Source organism: Sporobolomyces salmoneus (genome assembly GCF_050403485.1).
Source record: "Sporobolomyces salmoneus JCM6883 DNA, S_salmoneus_JCM6883_v1_ctg38, whole genome shotgun sequence".
Taxonomy (NCBI): domain Eukaryota; kingdom Fungi; phylum Basidiomycota; class Microbotryomycetes; order Sporidiobolales; family Sporidiobolaceae; genus Sporobolomyces; species Sporobolomyces salmoneus.
In genome coordinates, this window is record NW_027481125.1 from 130472 (window position 1) to 149295 (window position 18824).

At 50.8% G+C, this 18824-nt stretch overlaps 8 protein-coding genes across 8 annotated transcripts; 4 read left to right on the forward strand and 4 right to left on the reverse strand.

Annotated features, from left to right (window-relative positions):
* Window positions 1-470: 470 nt before the first annotated feature.
* Window positions 471-3179, reverse strand: JCM6883_003980 (F-box protein; the record flags this gene model as incomplete). Its single annotated transcript, XM_076633438.1, has 10 exons — window positions 471-725; window positions 790-1463; window positions 1528-1646; window positions 1718-1815; window positions 1919-2094; window positions 2250-2329; window positions 2405-2484; window positions 2546-2734; window positions 2800-2936; window positions 3020-3179. 10 exons carry the CDS (start codon window positions 3177-3179, stop codon window positions 471-473), a joined length of 1968 nt encoding a protein of 655 aa, XP_076486619.1.
* A 1312-nt stretch (window positions 3180-4491) lies between these two features.
* Window positions 4492-6044, forward strand: JCM6883_003981 (uncharacterized protein; the record flags this gene model as incomplete). The annotated part of the gene is made up of 7 exons (XM_076633439.1): window positions 4492-4526; window positions 4594-4806; window positions 4870-4969; window positions 5030-5247; window positions 5309-5415; window positions 5480-5509; window positions 5572-6044. The coding sequence occupies 7 exons, from the start codon at window positions 4492-4494 to the stop codon at window positions 6042-6044; spliced, it is 1176 nt and encodes a 391-aa protein (XP_076486620.1).
* A 639-nt stretch (window positions 6045-6683) lies between these two features.
* Window positions 6684-8033, reverse strand: JCM6883_003982 (uncharacterized protein; the record flags this gene model as incomplete). Its single annotated transcript, XM_076633440.1, has 3 exons — window positions 6684-6867; window positions 6930-7935; window positions 7994-8033. 3 exons carry the CDS (start codon window positions 8031-8033, stop codon window positions 6684-6686), a joined length of 1230 nt encoding a protein of 409 aa, XP_076486621.1.
* A 90-nt stretch (window positions 8034-8123) lies between these two features.
* On the forward strand, window positions 8124-8718 carry MRPL38 (mitochondrial 54S ribosomal protein uL14m MRPL38; the record flags this gene model as incomplete). Its single annotated transcript, XM_076633441.1, has 3 exons — window positions 8124-8147; window positions 8265-8349; window positions 8435-8718. The coding sequence occupies 3 exons, from the start codon at window positions 8124-8126 to the stop codon at window positions 8716-8718; spliced, it is 393 nt and encodes a 130-aa protein (XP_076486622.1).
* A 394-nt stretch (window positions 8719-9112) lies between these two features.
* Window positions 9113-10072, reverse strand: MET8 (bifunctional precorrin-2 dehydrogenase/sirohydrochlorin ferrochelatase MET8; the record flags this gene model as incomplete). The annotated part of the gene is made up of 1 exon (XM_076633442.1): window positions 9113-10072. The coding sequence occupies one exon, from the start codon at window positions 10070-10072 to the stop codon at window positions 9113-9115; it is 960 nt and encodes a 319-aa protein (XP_076486623.1).
* Window positions 10073-10407: 335 nt separating this feature from the next.
* Window positions 10408-14148, forward strand: JCM6883_003985 (uncharacterized protein; the record flags this gene model as incomplete). The annotated part of the gene is made up of 14 exons (XM_076633443.1): window positions 10408-11201; window positions 11262-11387; window positions 11495-11663; window positions 11743-11863; window positions 11969-12050; window positions 12134-12266; window positions 12337-12407; window positions 12490-12544; window positions 12604-12861; window positions 12947-13044; window positions 13129-13243; window positions 13371-13445; window positions 13512-13528; window positions 13599-14148. 14 exons carry the CDS (start codon window positions 10408-10410, stop codon window positions 14146-14148), a joined length of 2664 nt encoding a protein of 887 aa, XP_076486624.1.
* Window positions 14149-14715: 567 nt separating this feature from the next.
* Window positions 14716-15852, reverse strand: VPS75 (Vps75p; the record flags this gene model as incomplete). The annotated part of the gene is made up of 4 exons (XM_076633444.1): window positions 14716-14872; window positions 14943-15274; window positions 15345-15553; window positions 15756-15852. The coding sequence occupies 4 exons, from the start codon at window positions 15850-15852 to the stop codon at window positions 14716-14718; spliced, it is 795 nt and encodes a 264-aa protein (XP_076486625.1).
* Window positions 15853-16124: 272 nt separating this feature from the next.
* Window positions 16125-18481, forward strand: JCM6883_003987 (uncharacterized protein; the record flags this gene model as incomplete). Its single annotated transcript, XM_076633445.1, has 10 exons — window positions 16125-16440; window positions 16512-16541; window positions 16606-16670; window positions 16740-16809; window positions 16892-16987; window positions 17061-17153; window positions 17245-17434; window positions 17528-17653; window positions 17729-17852; window positions 17933-18481. The coding sequence occupies 10 exons, from the start codon at window positions 16125-16127 to the stop codon at window positions 18479-18481; spliced, it is 1659 nt and encodes a 552-aa protein (XP_076486626.1).
* Window positions 18482-18824: the final 343 nt, after the last annotated feature.

Consider the following 18824-nt stretch of genomic DNA (forward strand, 5'->3'; position numbering starts at 1 on the left):
CCCCAAAGCTTTTGGCTCCTCCGACCAGTGCAGTCAACAGTCGAGCCAACTCGCCTCAGCGTTCGATCGGAAAGAGCGCGAGCGCGCCACTCACGCGCCGTCAAGCTCTCATTTACGGGGTTTAGTCACGGTAGTACTGTCTGGACAGTGTGATATAACTTCTAAGTCATGGCTCATGCTTGATTGCTCTGAACGAGAGTTGAGAGTGAAAAGTCAAGCTGAGCCTTGATTCGCAAGAAAATACGAGAGCGAAGCAAGCGCGACGGTCGACGTTAGTTTCGACCCTCCTCGTACAGTGACTCTACTCGGTATTCAGGAGTCTACAGGCTACTGAACGAGTAGTTGTTTGCAAGCGAGACTGAAGACAGAAAACAGAGAAATTATTCGAGATTCAAGCGATGACCTTTCTTTCTTTTCCTTCCTTTTGAGCGTTGTTGTTCAAGCGATGACCTTTTCTTTCCTCCTCCTATTCAATCTTCATCTGACTCGTTGTCCTGTTCAGAATCTTCCTCCTCTGCGTTACTTCCAGCTTGCGATCCTCCATCTTCATTTTCTTCCATGTCTTCCTCGTCTCCGTCAGATTCCTGGGAAACGTTTTCTCCATCGTCGTTGTTCGAGTCGTCGTCGTCGGACTCAGAGGTAGAAGAGCTGCGGTACTTGAATTTGAGACCTTCACCTTCAATGATTTTTCGATACGAAGGGCCTTTGTAATACGCGTCGTCGAACTGAGGCGCGAAAGCTGAAAGTCAGACTCGGTACGGTGTGATAACTGCTGTGGAAGAGACCCACAAGTTGGAACCACCAGCGACGTTCGGAACGTTTCGTTTTCCTCGGATCGTTGATCCAAATGAACCCTTTCTCGAGTCTACCGAGATCTGACGCGTTGAATCGGTCGGGATCCTTGCCAGCAGCTTCGACGAGAGAGCGAATGATGAGCATTGAACGACGGTTGATCTGGGAGGAGAGATCGCTTGGACGACCGTGAAGGATTTCAGGGTAAGGAGCCAAAGGCTTCGTGCGGTTATTCCAACCGTATCTGACGAAAAGGGAAGTGACTCGCGCAAAGAAGTTCTCGTTGTAGTAGGTTGGTGGATAATCGGCAGGGTCCTTTGACAGGGAAGACTTCGATGAGAGACCTCGATTGGCGGCGAGAATGCAGCGAATCGCCTCGACTCGATTTGATTCTTGCAACGCTGTGAGTTCTTCGAGAATTTGCGGACGAAGCTCGGACCAAGTATCCTCGTCGATGACAGCGCCTTCAGGTTCCCAAAGAGGTTTGATCGAACTGAACTCCATGAATCCATCGAGACCCGGGAAGACGTTCCATTGATCTTTTTCCAATTCGAGCTCGAGGTAGTACGGTCGGATTGCGGATCGACGAGTTCGTAGTGCTTGCTGCCTGATCCTTTCCGCGATGTTCTCGTCAATTTCTTTCCTGATGAGTGCACGACACTCGGTCCAAGCTGCCAACGGATTTCCGCGACCAGTGAGCAGAGCTGGCATCGGAGGAAACGCGAGAGAACATACCAGCAGGATCTTCTCGCACTGTGACTTTCGGTGCAACGCGCTCGAACACTCCCCACCTCTGGAGATAATCTGCCTCGTCGGCCGCCCACTGATGATCAGACTTCAACGACTTGACGATACTGAGCAGAGAGGAAGGTGGAGTCAGCCAATTCTCGCGACAGCACGGTCGAAGGGAGCCGGAGCGACTCACGTCTTTATCGCCTGCAATTCGGCTTCCGCTCGCTCCGCTTCCGCCTCTTCTGCCTCCTCTTCCAGTCTCTCTCGATTGACTTTGATCAAGTTCGAAGTCTGTTGCACCGCGACATAGAGGTCAGTCACATCACAGGGGCGGCGCATGAGAAATCGCACGAACTTCTTGTTCCTGTTTGACTCATCCTTGTTTCTCCTTGACGAAGTTCTCGACATGGTTCGCTTCGACTGATGGTGCGCTGATGTTTGATTGACGAGGGCGAGTAGAAGATCCCTTAGTACGAGTGGATTCGAGTAGACACCTTGCGTTTTCGTCGTCATCTTCGAGCTCCTTGAGAACTGCGTCGACAGTTTCGAGATCCGAAATGAGATACTTGTCTGTAGGGTGGACGATTGAGTCAGATTGAGCAGTCAAACGTGGAGATTCGGGATTGGTACGAACATGGGATTTTTAACCCGTTCCAGTTCGTTCCTTCTTGAAAGGGGGTTGTGTCAGTAATGCTGTAATAGACGGAGAAGACCATACGACTGACCATCGTAGTATCGAACGCAGTGAATAGTCGATCGATGGAGACTAGGCCAAGCTTTGAAGAGTCCTTTCGACGAAATCGTGCTTTTCGCGACAAGATCTCGGGTCAGCACTTTTCGAGAGTTCCATGCCTCGCTTTTGTATGAGCAAGATACCTACTAGGGCTTTGAGCACTTCTGACAGAAACGAGTGCGCAAGAAGGTGTTCATTTTTCGATTCTCAATGTTCTTTTCACAAACCTGCACACACAAGCGGTTCAATTCAGGTCACCTCATGTGCTTCGAGGTCAGACAGACTCACTTGACACTTCTCCAAATACTCCAAGAGAGCGAAATCGAGCTCCGAGAGACCATCGGGAAGAGGGAAACCGAGTTTTCGACGAAGAGACGACCAAATCGAGCGAGCACCGCGAGAGAGGAGGATGTTTCGGAGAACAGTGTCGACTTGAGCTAGCGATAAGAGATCTTTTCCGTCGAGGTGAGAGCAGACCTGCAGGACCGAGGCGTGAGAATCGAAAGTTGTAGATTGAAAGTGAAATTTTGGATTCAACTCACCTCGACGAAGAGATCGAACGGGATATCGAGCAAGAGTTTCGAGTCATAGGTAGGATTATCTGGTTCTTCAGCAGCATTCGATCGTCGATCCGACTTGGGAGTAGTAGTTCGACGTTTCTTCTTCGAACTTCCTCGAGCTTGCGAATCGAGATGAATGCGGGAGAGGGTAAGTCAGCCTTAGAGCCCTCGGTACACTCCGGATACAGTGGATAGGACTCACAAGTAGTACCAAACGTGTCTCCCACTTTCTTCGACTTGTTCTCCTTGCTGTTGAGCTGTTCCGATGCTTTCATCTTATCAAGTTCCCTTTCCTCTTCATCCAGATCCACGTCGCTATCTACCTCTGCATAGTTGATCTTCTTCTTGCGTGTCGACTGCATTGAAGACGTGGAGTGAAGGGGTTCGTGCGAGATGATGCAAAGTGGGGGAGAGAGGAGAAGAGAAGAAAGAAGAAGAGAGAACTTCGCACGACTCGTCGTCGAACTTTTTCTGGCACGAGAGAGTCTCGCTCTGCTCGGGAAAGGGAGGTGAACACAGTCGGGGCACGAACTACGACAAATACAAAGAGGAGAGCGGGAGAACCCAAAGACAATCAAATGTCGCGTCTCACACCAAACTCGGCTGCTCGCTCGTACGTGTCCTCCCGGAGGTCTCTGCTAAGTGCCCCGTAACGCCTCTCGTCGTATTCGTACGGCAGGTGAAGCGGAAAGGAGTGTTTGATTGCACTCAGCTTGCGAAACTAGACTTTGATCACCTAGCTACGCAAGAGAGGGTCAGCTCTTGCTGTTCGAGGAAGAGATTGATTCAGATGACTTACCTACAGTGTGCTTCGTGAGTGATGCGACACGATCCCGCCCCTGGCGAATCTTGCTCGTGTTCGCCCTCTGCTCGCAGAAAGACGTCGACAACGCTCGATCCGATCGTCTGCACCCGCGTAGCAGATGCCCCCGTGTCCAACGATATGTCGGACGCTGTCGTGAAAACCGGAAAGCCGTCAGGAGAGGGCGATGTTGAAGAGGGAGTGCACCGAGTCGAGAATCGCAGAGATGCGATGAGGGAGATTCGGTCCTTCTTGTGCTCATCAAGACTGTATCGAAGGCGAAAGTAAGGTTGATTACTGCGTCGTGAGGTATCATACTGCTCGTGTCTTCGAAGGAGGAGCTCGCGAGTGAGAGTCTGGAAACAACCGATTCGAATTAGCGATAGCCCGACGACTGAGAGGGAGCTGGAGACTGCACCGGTATCCTCTTCAGTATCTCCGCGATTATATCTTTCGTCTAATCTAAACTAGGGACAGAGGGAGGATAAGTCAGCTCAAAAGCCTTGGAACTTTGTCGGAAAGAGAAGCACTAACACTGTCCGCATGAGATCGACTGGGCCCAGAGCTGAGAAACCATGTCTGTTTGGGTAGCTAGGGTGGACCTACGTCTATCGAGTTGACAGAGGAGAGGTGAGCGCGAGTTGTAGATCAAGGGATCGAAGAGGGGAAGAACTCACCAGGGACAGCCACGGAACAGCAAAACGGAGGACGAGTACTTCCTTTAGGTGTTGTATAGCCTTGTCAGTCTCGAATAGGGTCGGCATCCGCTTAGGATGCAAGTGTAGAAGTTGAACGTCTCTTCCTTTCCTTTCTCTTCTCCCCTTCACATCAGGGTCCGTCCTCTCGGATTTCTCCTCTGAGCAGCAAGCAAGATGGGAACGGTCCGACCAGCCGAAGGACACTACTTGTGAGCGAACCAAGCCTCTCTCTTACGATCTACTAGCCTCTTCGCATTCTGACCCTTCGTTGGTTAGGGTCGCTCCTCTTGTTCCCGAACTACTCGCATGGGTCGAAGTCAACGGTGAACCTCTTCAAGTATACGGCGCTGAAGTATCGGGAAACAAGGCGATTGGGTACATTGAAGCGAAAGAAGGGCAACAATTCAAAGTTCGTTACCTCGACAATCGACCGTGGCAGTCGAGACCGGGACAAGCTTATGTTATGCGATTGTGCGTGGACGGCAGCAAGTAAGAGCTCTCCATTTCTTGCAAAACGTTGTATGCTCTGAGAAACCTCTCTTCTCCCAATAGCTTGCGAGGATTTATCACTCGCCTAGACGACGGGTTGTTCCGTCATGACGCGTACAGCAAAGATCGAGTTGCAACCTTTTCCGGCCTGCAGACATCTGAGGTGAGTCACATTGCGCCGACGAAGGAAGCCGTACTATCTTTCTCGCTTTTTCTACGACAGGGATTCGAACATCCATTTCTCTTCAGCAAACTCGTTACGACCGACTCGGACGCTCTTGCGTGCAGCGATGAGCAAATCATCAAAAACTTGGGAACCCTGCAATTGCGCTATATTCGAGCGACGAACGTTCGACCGTGCGTCAAACCAGTTTTCGAGAATGGAAAAGCAAGCTTGATTCATGAGAGAGCAAAGAAGGCTCAACTCTCCCACCAGGCCAAGTCCGTACTCTTTCGCCTCAAGCATAACGTTGGCTTGTCTCTGACTTTAATCGTGAGCAAGTTTTGGGGAAGCAGTTCCGATCAAGCCCATCCCTAATCCCACGACCGATTACATCGACTCTATCGAAACACCTTTTCTCTCCATCGAATTTCGTTACCGTTCGCGTCGTACGTCTTCCGTAAGGAAACCTTTTCCAAAGAGGAGAAAAAGCTCATATTTCGCTTCTTACAGAACTCCTCCAGCTCGAAGGCTACATCCCTCGTTAGCCACAATCCTTTCCATGATAACCAACAAGGCTCGATTGACCCTTCTTGCTTCCTCAGATTCCCCAGCTGCTTCTCCCGAACCTTCTCCTACCCTTTCTCCGTCTGTCTCCATTCCTCCTGCGCCCGCTCAAGCTCAAGCTTCCAGCTCTCCAGTCGCTTCGACTTCGAACCTGAATCGCTCAGGATCCTCCGCTCAACCGTCGCAAAGTTCTCAAGCTCAAAGCCCCGATCACGAACGAATCGCTCGACTCGAAGCCGAGCTCGAATCCCTGCGCCGTCAGGAACGAATCGCCGCTCTTGAACGTGAACTTGATGGATTGAAAGGCGGAAATGGAGTGAGCGGTAGCGCAGGATCGTCTTCTTCGGATCGCAAGATCAAAGCGGAGCCCTCGGACGACCAGAGGGAAGCGAAGAAGGTCAAGCGAGAACTTGGTGAAGCGTCTTTCGCAGCAAACTCTCAGTCGAGCGCGAAGGGGAAGGGAAAGGAGAAGAGGAAACCCGACGTGATCGAACTCAGTGACTCGGATTGATTTCTCGTTTGATTCGTTTGGTCAGTCTCTCTCACCCCTTTTTCGGAGAGAGCCGGTTGCTGATCGCATATTCTAGCAGTAACTCTACGGAAACTGTACAGTAGCGTCGCTTGTCGGCTAGTACCCAAAATACCTGCAGCTTTATACCTCTTTTCTCGCAACTTTCTCGTGTCTTTCCTTTGCAACTTTCTGTCTCGGTTCCTCAGATCGACTTGAGACTAAACTAATGCTGGAGATCTTCCGAGAGGAAAGAGCTGCTTTGGGGAGATTCGGCCCTTGCTTCCCTCTGCGTTCAAAGCTCAAAGTCCCGACCGATCTCCTGACAAAGAATCGAGATGAACGGCTCACGATCCGGATCTACAGCGGTACGGACACCTGATATCAGAGACGGGAGCTAAATCTGCCGTGTTGCTGATCGGATTCGGATCAAGGCGAGTCAGTGGAAGAAGAGGAACCTTTGAACAAGGCGCTGCCACTCGCTTCTCTTCCTACAATACACCTGAATGGAAACTTCAGGTAATCCTGTAACTTTCACAGGCAAAGCGAACGAAGGAGTGCTACAAAGTCTGACCTTGTCGTTTCGGTTTCCAACTCTCTTTTCCCTTTCCCTGTCAATTCCCTTCTTCGCTTCTGACCCGATCATTCTCGCGACAGAATCCCGCATTCAGAGAGGTCCAACTCTTCGAGGTTCGGTCCAAAGTGATCGTTTTTCGGAGGGTTCTCCATCTCGTCTTTCGTTAGCGGGTCCCAGGAGTCAAAGAGGGTTGGGTGAGCAGCAGTGACGGCTGCCTCAACTCGAGGTGATTCGATTTCTCCTTGGCATCTGTTGATACAACTTGCTGTGAGTTCACCCTCTGGAAGAATGAAAGCGACGAGATGACATACTTAGTGACGGAGTGACGAAGCAATTTGACATCGTAAGCAACAGTTTCTGAATCTTCGAACCAACCAGTGAGCTTCAAGTGATCGAGTACCGGGAACAGTCGAGAATGAAAGATGTAATAGAGTTCGAAAGTGCAAGAGACGGCAACGGTGAGGCTTCGAAGGGCTTTGAATGGATGACAAGGTACGTTTCGAGTTTTGAGAATCGAAGGGAGGTTATTGCGAGCAGAATGGGACGCAGGGTACAGAAGACTGGAGACACGGTAATTCGACGAACCGTATTTCGGAGCGATTTCGTCCAGTTTGTCGAATTCGGCATCCGATATGTAGCATCTGCCGTCCTCCTCCTCCTCCTCCTCCTCATCCGCCGCCTCTTGGAGTCTGTGGATTGACTCGCAGAGCGGTTCGCAATGACGGAGTTGAGTGATCAAACACATATAACTGGAATAGTCCAAATCGCACAATTCCCACACCATTCGATTGTGCGCTTCGAAGAGGAAAGGCTTCAAGGAACCCCCTTCTTCTTCCTCGAACGAGAGTTCTGCGAGGATGTTTCGATTCGTGCCGAAGGGGCCACAGAGGTCGGCAAGGAAGTGCTCGGGAAGAGGGAAGTCGGAGGAGACGCTGATGCAAGTGACGTTACGAAAAAGGAACGTTGAGAGAGCGAAATCGTTAAGAGGGGGAAGAAACTGGTCGACAGGTTTGGGATGGCGCTCCGGATAGCCGATTTCTTCGTCTTCCAGCTCTTCGATTTGGGCTTTGTAGACCTCGAATGTGATTGCTTCCAGTACGACGACGAGCTCGAGGTGTTGAGTTCCCGCACAGATTGACCAAGGGTTGACGAGGGACGAGTACTTGCGGATCCATTTCTGGACCATTTTCGCATTTCCTAAAGCTGGTTCGAGGTAGAGGCGGGGGTGACAGATCGTGTGAAACGTCTTGTTGACTCTTGCAAGGATGGCGAGAGTTCTTTGCGCGTCGAACATGCCAGGATCCGTTTCAACAAAATCTGACAAGGGAACGTCGGCTTAGTGAGCATCTCTGGCGGGACAGAGCGTAGTGCGTACCTGCTATCGATCTGAGCAACTCCACCGGTAGCCTATCCATCTTGAGAAGAGTCGAGTGAAGAGTAGAAGTTCAAACCGGAGCGCTCGGCAAGTTTGTCTCTTACCTCACCAATACCCTCTCGTTCCCATCATGCTCGGACTCAAAGCCACTATGGTAAGCTCTCCTTCTAGCCCTGCTACTCACTCGGCTGCCCGCTGACAGATCACACTTTCTCAATCTTGATCTCTCTAAATTCTTTTGCCGGCTCTCTCTCGATCTCTCGTCAATTAGGCAATCATTGATAACTCGGGAGCACTAGTAGCTGAATGTGTGAACGTATTGAAGACGAAAACCGGTCACGGAATGGCTCGGATAGGTGAGTCCCCTCCTCCCTCTTCCCTTCTTCCTCTCCCTGCTTTCCACAGACGAGCCAGGGCTGAGAACCCGCATGATATTTGTAGGGGATGAAATCGTTGTCGTTGTGAAACGAGCCCGCCCCATCTCTCTCGCAACGACTCAATCGTCGCAAGCCCCGAAAGTTCGACGAGGAGACGTCCGCCGCGCCGTCGTCGTTCGAACGAAATACCCGACGAGAAGACCAGATGGACGATACGTGAGGTTCGACGATAACGCGGCAGTGTTGGTGAATAACAAGAAGGAGATGATTGGGAATAGGATCGGAGGAGTCGTTGCGGCGGAACTGAGGGCGAGGGGTTGGGGAAAGATCGTCAGTTTAGGTGAGTAACACTCTCTTCAACGAAGCTGGCTCGCCCAGGCGCAGTCAGCGAGGACGAACGAGATAAACTAATTTCAGCAACTTCGATGCTGGAAAACAGCTCCGAAAGTTGTCTAAGCGATTTCGAAGGCGGTATTTGGTCGCAATCGGTACCGAGGAGCATCAAGGGCGCCAGACAGTAGGGTAACGGCGCAGCAAGAGGCGTCTTGTTAACAGTATCGCATTTCTTCTCTTTTCGAGCAATATACCATCAGATTCACCTTTCTAAACCGGCGGAGCTGAAGAGTCGGACCGGCGATTCTTTTTCGGTCCTAGAGTGAGCTGGCTCGCGATGAGGCCCACCGAGAGACACTTTGAGATTGAGCCAGAGTCGGGTTTCAGAGTTTTCTAGTTCCAGCTCTTCCTATGTCCGCCGCGAGTACGACAACACCCTCAAAGCTCCCAACGTCACTGCTACACCGACGACGATCCCCGACGTGCCCATAACGAACGGACATCTCGAAGCTCTTCCATCCGGATCCCTCTTGACCGGACAACTTCCCAGCCCTAATTGACTCGTCCAACTCAGCAAGTACCCCAATCTTCCATATTTCGACTTGTTGACGTCCCAATAACCCAACGCTCTTCCTTCTTCCCAACCTTCCAGCACCCTCTTGATCATTTCCTCATCCAATTCCTTCAATTGTTCGACACTCCATTTATCGCAAACCCTACTCATGAAATCCATCCTCCTATCGATATCTTCCTTCTTTTTTCCGTTCGCCAGTTTCCTCATCTCCAATCTCAGTTTGCCCGTGTTCTCGAGAGCCTTTCCAGCGTTGTCCGGAATCGAACCTTCCAATTTCCTCCTCAACCTCGCGGCGATCCTTGGTCCTTTCCCATTCGTACTGACCATAACGCTCAACGGTCCATTCCTTAGTGTCGAACCGAAATAGAAATCACATTCCGAAGGGACGTCCGCGACGTTTACTGGAATTTTGAGTTCCCGACATCTTTTACAGATCGAACTCGATAACCCTTGCTCGTCAATCGCGGTAAGGACCATATCCATCCCTTGTTCGTCTCCTTCCCCGTACGAACGGTTCTTCCATTCGATCACGCGAGACTCGGAGGGGAGCAGTCGATCTTGTTCGAGACGGTAAAGAGTTTCGGGAGATAATCCAGATTCGGGAGCGACGAGGATGATCTTGCGAGGTAAGGCGCAGAGGACGTGGTAGAGACGAGAGGCACCGACGACGCCGCCGCCGACGAGGAGAACGGTTTTTGAGCGCAGTTGATAAGCGAGGAAAAGGGAGGAAGAGGGTTCGATTGCGGGATACGGCGGAGAGGAGGATGAGGAGGAGGAAGGTGCTGGAGAGATCATCGTTGAGGGTCTAGTAGGACTGACGGGAGAGAGACGAGGGGAGAGGTTATCGGTGAGAGAGATGAGGATGGATTCCGTGATCGGGAGTAGCTTGAGTTCGTTTGTTGTTCGGGTGTGCTGCTTTCTGCGTGTATATGTATCGGTATGAGCGGTTATGAGTGAATATACGCGATCGAAGAGGGAGAAAGTCGCGGCAAGAGAAAGTTGAGAGAGTTTCTGCAGTTCTGAAGTTTCGCTTCTTCACTCCTCTCGCACTCCTTCAAGCGCTCTCCTTACTAACGTGCGATGTGTTGAGCATCGACTCTGCCACCCTCCACTGCAGCAATCAAAGGACAATGTCGAATCATTCTAAAATTACCCCTCTCATCACCTCCTCTCCTCCCTCGACTCCGACTCGCTCACCTCGCAGAACACCTACAAGCTCGACACCACCTTATGTCTACCCCCCCTCTCGATCGTCGACGTATCCGCCAAACTCGAATCGAGATGATCACATTATCGAAATCTCCTCTCTTCCCCCTTCCCCTCGAACTCCCGTCACCAGATCCAACGCCCAATCGAGGAGAACGGTAGAACAAACGAGAAACGGGAATGGGACCCCTCGAAGTGAAGCATCTTCGCCAAGAAGTCCAAGACGTTCAACCGCTTCGACAAGTCCTTCGCGACGAGCTCATTCAACTTCAATAGACTTTTCGTTCAATACACTCGACCCTCCCCTTCCTTCTACGAGAGAAGAGGCAGAGGAACCTCTACTGCCTTCGACGTCTCGCTCTCGATCGGCTTCGACTCAGATTCGAACGAAACAGAAACGGACAGGAGGAGGAGGAACGAGTAAAATGAGATGGACTGTATTCCTGAGTACGACAGCGATCACAGTAATGGTTTACTTGAGCTGGAAGATTATGCTGAGAGGGGAGGAAGGACAGGAAAAGGGAAAGGAATGGAAGGATGAAATGATGAACCTGATCAGTACACGGTTCGAGAAACAACGGCCTCTGAATGAGACATTCGAAGCGGCTCGGGAGGATTCGGGAGCGATGAGAGAAGAGGAGGACATACAGGAGCTGGGAAGAGATGGAAATTTGGTCAGAATGGAGAATGGAGAAGAATTCGTTTATCGCAACTCATTGTGAGTTTCTCGACTCCAACGCCGCTGTACCGAACTTGCTCACATTCGACGGATATATAGTGGCGGAACCTTTCTCAAATCCAAGACGAATACTTCACTGAGAGCTCAAGCTCAAAACGATGTTCCGAGTTTAGCGGAGGAATGGGATTTCGAGACGATGACCATCAGTGGAGTCAATCTAGGAGGGTGAGTACAATCTTCTTCCCATTCTATCGTTGGTCCTGTACCGCACGAGACCGTGAAGAACCTCACTTCGATAGAGCTTGACTGACTCTCGTTTTCCGTATGCGCAGATGGCTCACTCTCGAACCTTTCATCACGCCCGCCTACTTCGAACCCTTCCTGAACTCGACTACGCCCGGTCCGGCAGTCGATGAGTACACCTTATCGCAAAACCTCTTGAATCAAGGAGGAGAAGATCATCTATTCCAAGTGCTAAACAATCATTACGAAACTTTTATCGTCAGTCTCGCTCGCGCCCACCGGCACTTTCCAAGCTTGTAGTTAAGCTGATGGGTTTTGTTTCATGAGGTTCTGACAGACTGAGAAAGATTTCGCTGAAATCGCGGGAGCTGGGTTGAATTGGGTTCGAATTCCGTTACCGTTCTGGTCGATCTCGAAGTGGGAGAATGAGCCTTTTCTGGAACGGACGAGTTGGAAGTGTGAGTTGTCCTCTCGCTCGTTTCTAGTCTTTCGTCGGACACGAACGAAACTTTCTGCTCGACGACGCTTCAGGATGAAGCTAACGTCGTCTCTCTTCGATACAGACTTCCTGAAAGCACTAGAGTGGAGTCGGAAGTATGGTCTGCGCGTCAACCTCGACCTCCATTCCGTCCCAGGTTCGCAAAAGTACGCTCTTTCTCCCCTCTTTCTCCCCTCTTTCGCCCTCCTCTCCCGCACATACACTGACACGATCGAACGCCTTCGCGTAGTGGCTGGAATCATTCCGGGAAATGGGGTTCGATCAACTGGTTACATTCCTCGATGGGTCTCGCGAACGCTCAACGAAGTCTCGATTATATCGGGACGCTCGCCGAATTCATAAGTCGCCCTGAAGTCGCAGAGGTCAGTTCTCCTCCCTTCAATCTGGAATGTTGCGGGGCATGGATGACTGACAGTCGATTGAATTGGATAGGTGGTGAAAATGTTTAGTTTATTGAACGAACCGATGATGAATGTGATTGGAGCTGAACCTCTGAGGAGCTTGTGAGTCTCAGTCTCAACCTCAGCTGTGTCGAGAAGCTTTAGCTGACTCGCCTGACTCGCGCGTGTGCGAACCGTTTCGCAGTTATGCGAAAGCTTACCGAACGATTCGTGCTCAAACGAGTTACGGTTCAGGGCCTGTAAGTCTCCTCTCCTCTACCTATATCTCCGCTCCTGAGCTCAACGATCGATCCTGCAGATGATCGCGATCCACGACGGTTTCAAGGGGACTCGAAGATGGTACGATTTTGCCTCTTCTCCTCAATTCCGCGATTTCCCCGTCTACTCCTCTTCCGCCGTCGATGCGATTCGGACGAACGGTACCGCCTCGACAAGCTCTCTCGAACAAGGGAAGTTCAAGATGGCGGGAGGATTGGATCGAGTCGCGATTGATTCACACCGGTATCTCGCGTTCTCTGAACCTGATACGAGATCAGTCAGGGAACAAATCCTCAAGGTCAGTTCGAAGGGTCCATCACTTATCATCGTTCCCATACGAGAGCGTCGAAACCTGATGAGCTGAGGTCCCTTGATTCTAACAGCCTTGTCAGAAATGGGCACCTGAATTCAATAAGACTTTCAATGGGTTCGGGGTACCGATCGCTGGGGAGTTCAGTATAGCTCCGAACGATTGCGGACTGTAAGTTCTCCGTCATCGCTCATTCAGACCCGAAGAGAGAAAACCGAAAACTGACGAACTTCATCGCTCGCACCGTAAACTCAGGTTCTTGAACAACGTGAATCAGGGGACTCGACTAGAAGGGACGTTCTTGAACGAAGCGACTGGTCAACCCGTGTATAATGCGAGTGTCGAAGAAGGGAGTTGCGCTTTCTGGGAGGTGAGTCGTCGGAACCTTGTCTCGTCTCGTCGACCGCTCTGCCATATCGAGCCCCCCTGCGGAAGACTGGCTATCGCGGCTGCGAAGCTGAGTCGTGGGGCTGACACCTTTCACCTCCTTTGAACAGGATTACGAGAGTTGGTCAACCGAGCTTAAAGACGATCTTCGAGATCTCGCCTATGCTCAAATGGACACTTTCCAGGTCAGTCTACAATATCACTAGCTCCAGCTAGGTAAATGTCGACTAACTTGTTGTATGCTGCGACAGAATTGGTTTTACTGGACGTGAGTTTCCTCTCGTTCTCTCTCCTTTCTCCCTCTTTCTCAAGACTGACCATTCCTCGCAACACTCTAGATGGAAGACCTCTCCCTCCCTCGCTCACCCCGATCGATTCGCGAACCCCCTCTGGTCCTACTCCCTCGGTCTCTCGCTCGGTTGGATCCCTCGAAACCCTCGTCACTCCCGAAACTTCTGCTATTCCTACGCCGAACACTCTCGATCCCTCTCCTCCATGCCTCGTCGTCGACTTCGAAAAGCTCCCGGAGAAATGGAAGGTTGGAAGATCGGTCGCTATCAGAGTGAAAGTCAGAGGGAGATCCCCTCGGAGCAAGAAAGTGATCAAGGAAGATATCCCTGGCCACCACCATACTTCAACCTCGATCCAATGTCGGCGGCAGCTTCGTTCGATGAAGAGAACCCGAAATTACCTGTCGATACCCTCCCTCGTTATCAAAGAACGGCGAAACCTGTCGTACTTCCTGGATTACCGACGACTACTGCTTTGAATACGACGAGGGGGCTGAAGGATCGGTATGCTCCTATTGAGGGGTGCGAGTATCCGGATACGTGGGGACTGGGGAATAAGACAGCTGGGTGGAACGAAAGATGTCTTGAGGGTTCTTGAGTGATGTTTCGTTGTATTGTCGTGATTCATAGATTATCTTTTTGTCTCTTTTGTTGTTGTGATCCTCTCATTTAGTCCCGAACTTCCATAGACACTCTGCTGAACGATGAATATTGTTGTGCAACTTGCATTGATTTTGCTCTTGAACTTCGGAGCTTTGCTTCGTTCGTCCGTTCACCCCTCAACGCGAAATTGACTCTGTAGACTCGCTGTAGGAATCGAGTCTGTACCGTGAGAGAAATGCCGCAGAACATGGTCGTGCTCGAGGAAGAGCGAGAAGCTGTAGTTTGTTCGTTTCGAGTTTGCGATTCGTGACTCGCAGGAACGCTGTGAAGACGCTGGATTCCAACAGCACCTCGACGTACAGAGGTAGAGACGAGTCATCGGGGAACCGCAAGGGGGCGAGGCACTGACCACGGTTTTCTTCCTTGAGCGAATCGAGTTTTTCGAATGATTCAAATAACGAGTTTCTGTCTTGAAGTTTCAACGTCTAGCTACAACACTTGTCCATTCCTCCTAATGTTTATCCTCCTCGTATCTTCCTCCTGACATCAAGAGCCGATCCCTTTACTTCTTTTGCTTCTTCTTGGGTCGTTTCGAATCTTCATCGGAAAGATCAATCTCTTTCTTGGGGTCCTCGTCGTCCGACTCCTCGTCGTCGAATTCACCTCCAGAAAAATCTTCTCCGTCGTCGGAATCCATACTCGAGAGTCCAGCGGCGTATCTAGTAAACACCCACGCAGACACATCAGTTCCGTCGCTTCTCACTCACGAATGAGAAAGGTGGTGCTTACTCGGTAGCATGACTCCACCATTCGAGCAAAGTCTCTCCCAAACCCATATCGTCCTCTCCCTCCGTCTCAAACCAGTTGAAGAAACTTCCAGCCGATCCACTAAAATCCTCATCGAACTCTTCCATCTCGAGTACATTCACCTTCGGTGCCTTCTTGACGAGGTTGTGTTCGTCTGAAGTCCAGGGGAGCTTAGAAGGGAGAAGGAATAGGGGTGCGTCGAGATCGTAAGGAGAGGGAAGGAGAGATTCGTGTTCGGAGCCTTTTGGGGGAGTAACGGTCACTTTCTTCGAGATTTTAGGTTCCTTGAAGTAAGGGTTCTTGTTCGAGAAAGTCTGTTCACGAGGAGAGTAATCAGTTTCTAGCACGTTCCAAACTTCTTCCGACGAGAAAGCGTAAACTCACGAAAGTAATCTCATAATCCCTCACATCCTTCTCACTATGTTCGATCCAAACATCCTTCAAGTGCTTGAGGCAATCGACGTCGACGTTGTCGAGGTACTGTTGAGTCAATTTGCAGTTTCGGAGCGAGTTGAACCAGAATTCAGGGACTTTTTGAGACAGTTGAGAACGGGTTTCGAAGACGGATTTCTGAAGGGATACTTTGTGGACGTCTACAATGGGGAGGAGAGGGTGGGACGTTAGTACAGGAGAAGAGGGGAGAGGAGAGAATGCATGCGGTGGAGAAAAGTCGACGAGGAGGATGGAGCGGGAAGGGGGGTGCGGCAGAAGAACGATAGGTGGTAGGAGTCTGTCCCGAACCCCCTCGTCGCCCAGCAGGGACTCGCGGGAAGAGAGGAGAGATGTTCGACCTACAAGCGTCGAATTGAGCCCTTGTATCCGCTACGAGGTTCTCTTCGAACTTTTCAGCGTTAGCTCCGAAGGCCGCTTTCAAGATGTCGATTCGTTCCATGGTTGAGTATCGAGGTTGTGAGTGGAGAGTGAAGGAGAGAAAGATGAAGAATAATTTTTAGTTCAAGTCTCCGAAGTCGTCCCTCAGCTTCCTCCTTTAGGGGTTTAGTGTTCTTCAGAGTGGATATGACTCTATGCTAGATTTTCTGATGCGATAAGCCATTTTGTGTAAGAGAAAAAGTTGAGTGAGGCGGAAAGTTACGCGCTCTTCCTCCTCCTCCCTCCTCCTCGAACACCACCGACGACCAGATCCGACCTCTCAGCTCTACCGTCATGATAGAAGCGCCCAATTTCCCGCCCCTGTTGCACTACGTCCCTCGAGAGTTCATCGCCTCTGGGGGTCAATCCTCGATCTACCGCGCCCTTCACACCTCTCTGCACACCCTCGCCGCGCTCAAAGTCGTCCCCTTCCCTTTACATCGCCAATCCGAACTCGAAGCGAAAGCGAAACAATTGATTCGAGAGATGAGGATTCACGAAACTTTGAAACATAAGAATATCCTACAACTGTTTGGGGGCGAAACGAGGGAAGCGGTAAAGGTTAAGGGGACGGAATGGCCGATGGGTTTGTATATGATCTTGGATTTAGGTAAGAGGGCTTTCTTTGAGGAGAAAAGGGAGAGTGAGCCCCACTAAATTTCTTTCTGAGCTGGTTTGTAGCGGACGGAGGGGATTTGTTTGACAAGATCAGTGAGTTGTGATGCTCGTTACTCTTTATCCTAGAGTAGCGCCTCATCGAGGTCACTGTGAACAGCTCCCGACGTCGGATTGGAGGAAGAAATCGCACATTTCTATTTCAGACAACTCATTTCAGGTCTCGTGAGGCGCTCTCCTTTCGCCACATTGACCCTCTACGACTACGCACTGACATGAGACTCGACTCGACAGAAATACCTAGGGAAACAAGGAATCTGTCATCGAGATATCAAACCTGAAAATTGTTTACTAGATGGTGGTGGTGAGCTCCTCGCATCTCTCTCTCCCGAACCCGTGTACGAGACTCACTGACGAGTACGTCTCCTGAATGGTGACGTTCATAGGTAACTTGAAAGTATCAGATTTCGGATTAGCGACCGTGTTCAAATACAAAGGACAAGAACGTCTCCTCAAAGATCGTTGCGGTTCTCCTCCTTACGGTACGCCCTCCTTCTCCTTCGCCCTGTCTCGTGAATCTCCAGGCTGAGACATTCGACGTTTGAACGGATGTAGCTGCACCGGAATTAGCTCATCCAGCTCCTTACGCCGCTGAACCCGTCGATGTTTGGTCCGCTGGTGTTCTACTCTTCGCTCTACTCGTCGGTAGTACGTTTTTCTCTGCCTTCTTCTCCTTGTTCTCCTCTCCTCACTGACCATTCCCTCTGTCGCTTTCTCATTCACTCGCTCACTCGAGTAGATACCCCTTGGGACGAACCGACCCAAAACTCTGCCGAATTCAGTGCTTTCGTCGACGGTTCCCTCCTCGAAATGGACCCTTGGAACCGAATAAAGGGAGGAGCGTTGGATACGTTGTTGAGGATGTTGGAATTGGATCCGAAGAAGCGAGTGAGGGTGAGGGAATTGGAAGCGTTGGATTGGGTTAATCAGTACGTTTGATCCGTCGATCTTTCCCTCTGCTTCTTCGGAGACGTTGAGGTGGGAGAAGAGAGCTAACGAGAGGAAATCGGACGGGCGAACAGACCGAACTCTCTACTGGATTCAGCGACGGGTCTGTGTAAGAATGGAGTAGAAGTATTCGATAGAATGGCGGCGAAATTGAGGGCGAGTGGATTTGTCGGTTCTCCTGGAGAAGAATACGAGGAAATGTGCGTTTCTCCTCGCTATTCCTCCCTTCAAGGGGAATGAACGAAAACTGACGATGTTTCGCGAGGATGGCGTAGGATGCAAGTCTCGCAATCACAACAAGCACAAGAAGAGACCACAGGATTAACGGCTACTCAACAACTCTTGAGTCAAAGAGGGTTGGATCCAAACGCGAGTTTCAGAGGGTCAATGCAATTATACGTGAGTCTCGATCTCGCTCTCAGACACACTTTGTCTGAGTTGACGACCAGGACTCACTCGATATCTATCTATTCGATTAGTCTCGATTATCGATGGCCCCTACTCAAGCAACGAACCCGAACCTCTCCCGATTCTTCTCGACCTCCCCTCTCCCTCTTCTCCTCTCCGCTCTTTCTTCCTCCCTCGAACAGCTCTCTCTCCCAGCTGAAATCGTCCAGACTTCTGCGGCTGCCGAGAACCCGGAAAAAGCGAAAATGGCGACATTGTTTGCGAGATTGAAGGTCAAGACGGTGGATAGGAGGGGGACGAGAATGGAATTTGCGATTCATGTTTCGAAAGGGTTCTTACCGAGTCTCGATAGTAAGACCCCGACGACAGGGGGACCTGGGGTTCCGTTAGGGAGGAAGAGGAGTGGGTTGAGTTCGAACGGCGAGTCAATGGACACGGATATGGATGTGGATGATACCGCCGCAGGAGAAGGACAAGGCAACGGTGGGACGGAGAAAGGAGAAGGGGAGGATGGACTCGATGTGACCTTGTGGAAGAAAGTCGCGGAGCCGATCGAGTTGAAGAGGGTTTGGAAGGCTGTTATGGGGAGGTTACCACCGGGAATGGTGAATGCTACCTAGCACGCTCTTGCTGGATCAAGGAGGGGGAGTGGAGGAGGGGCTTAGAAGGTGGTTTCGGTTTTGTCTGATTGTTGTTTTATCACCTTTCTTTTTTCGCTTTACTCGCCTGTCTTGTAAGTCGGCTGGAGGCCTCGCAACTGATGCAAACTTGTTATTGCTCATCTCTCGAGCAGCAGAACAATGTTCAAGGGAAGTGTGACGAATAGTCAAGGAGCTGCGACAGAGCTCGGGCAATTTTATGCCTCTCTTCCTCCCCCCCCTGTCGAGTGCGGCGATATCGATGGAAGCTCGTAGCAGACTCGCCTTCCGATACAACGACGGCGAGAGCTTTGACCGACCTGAG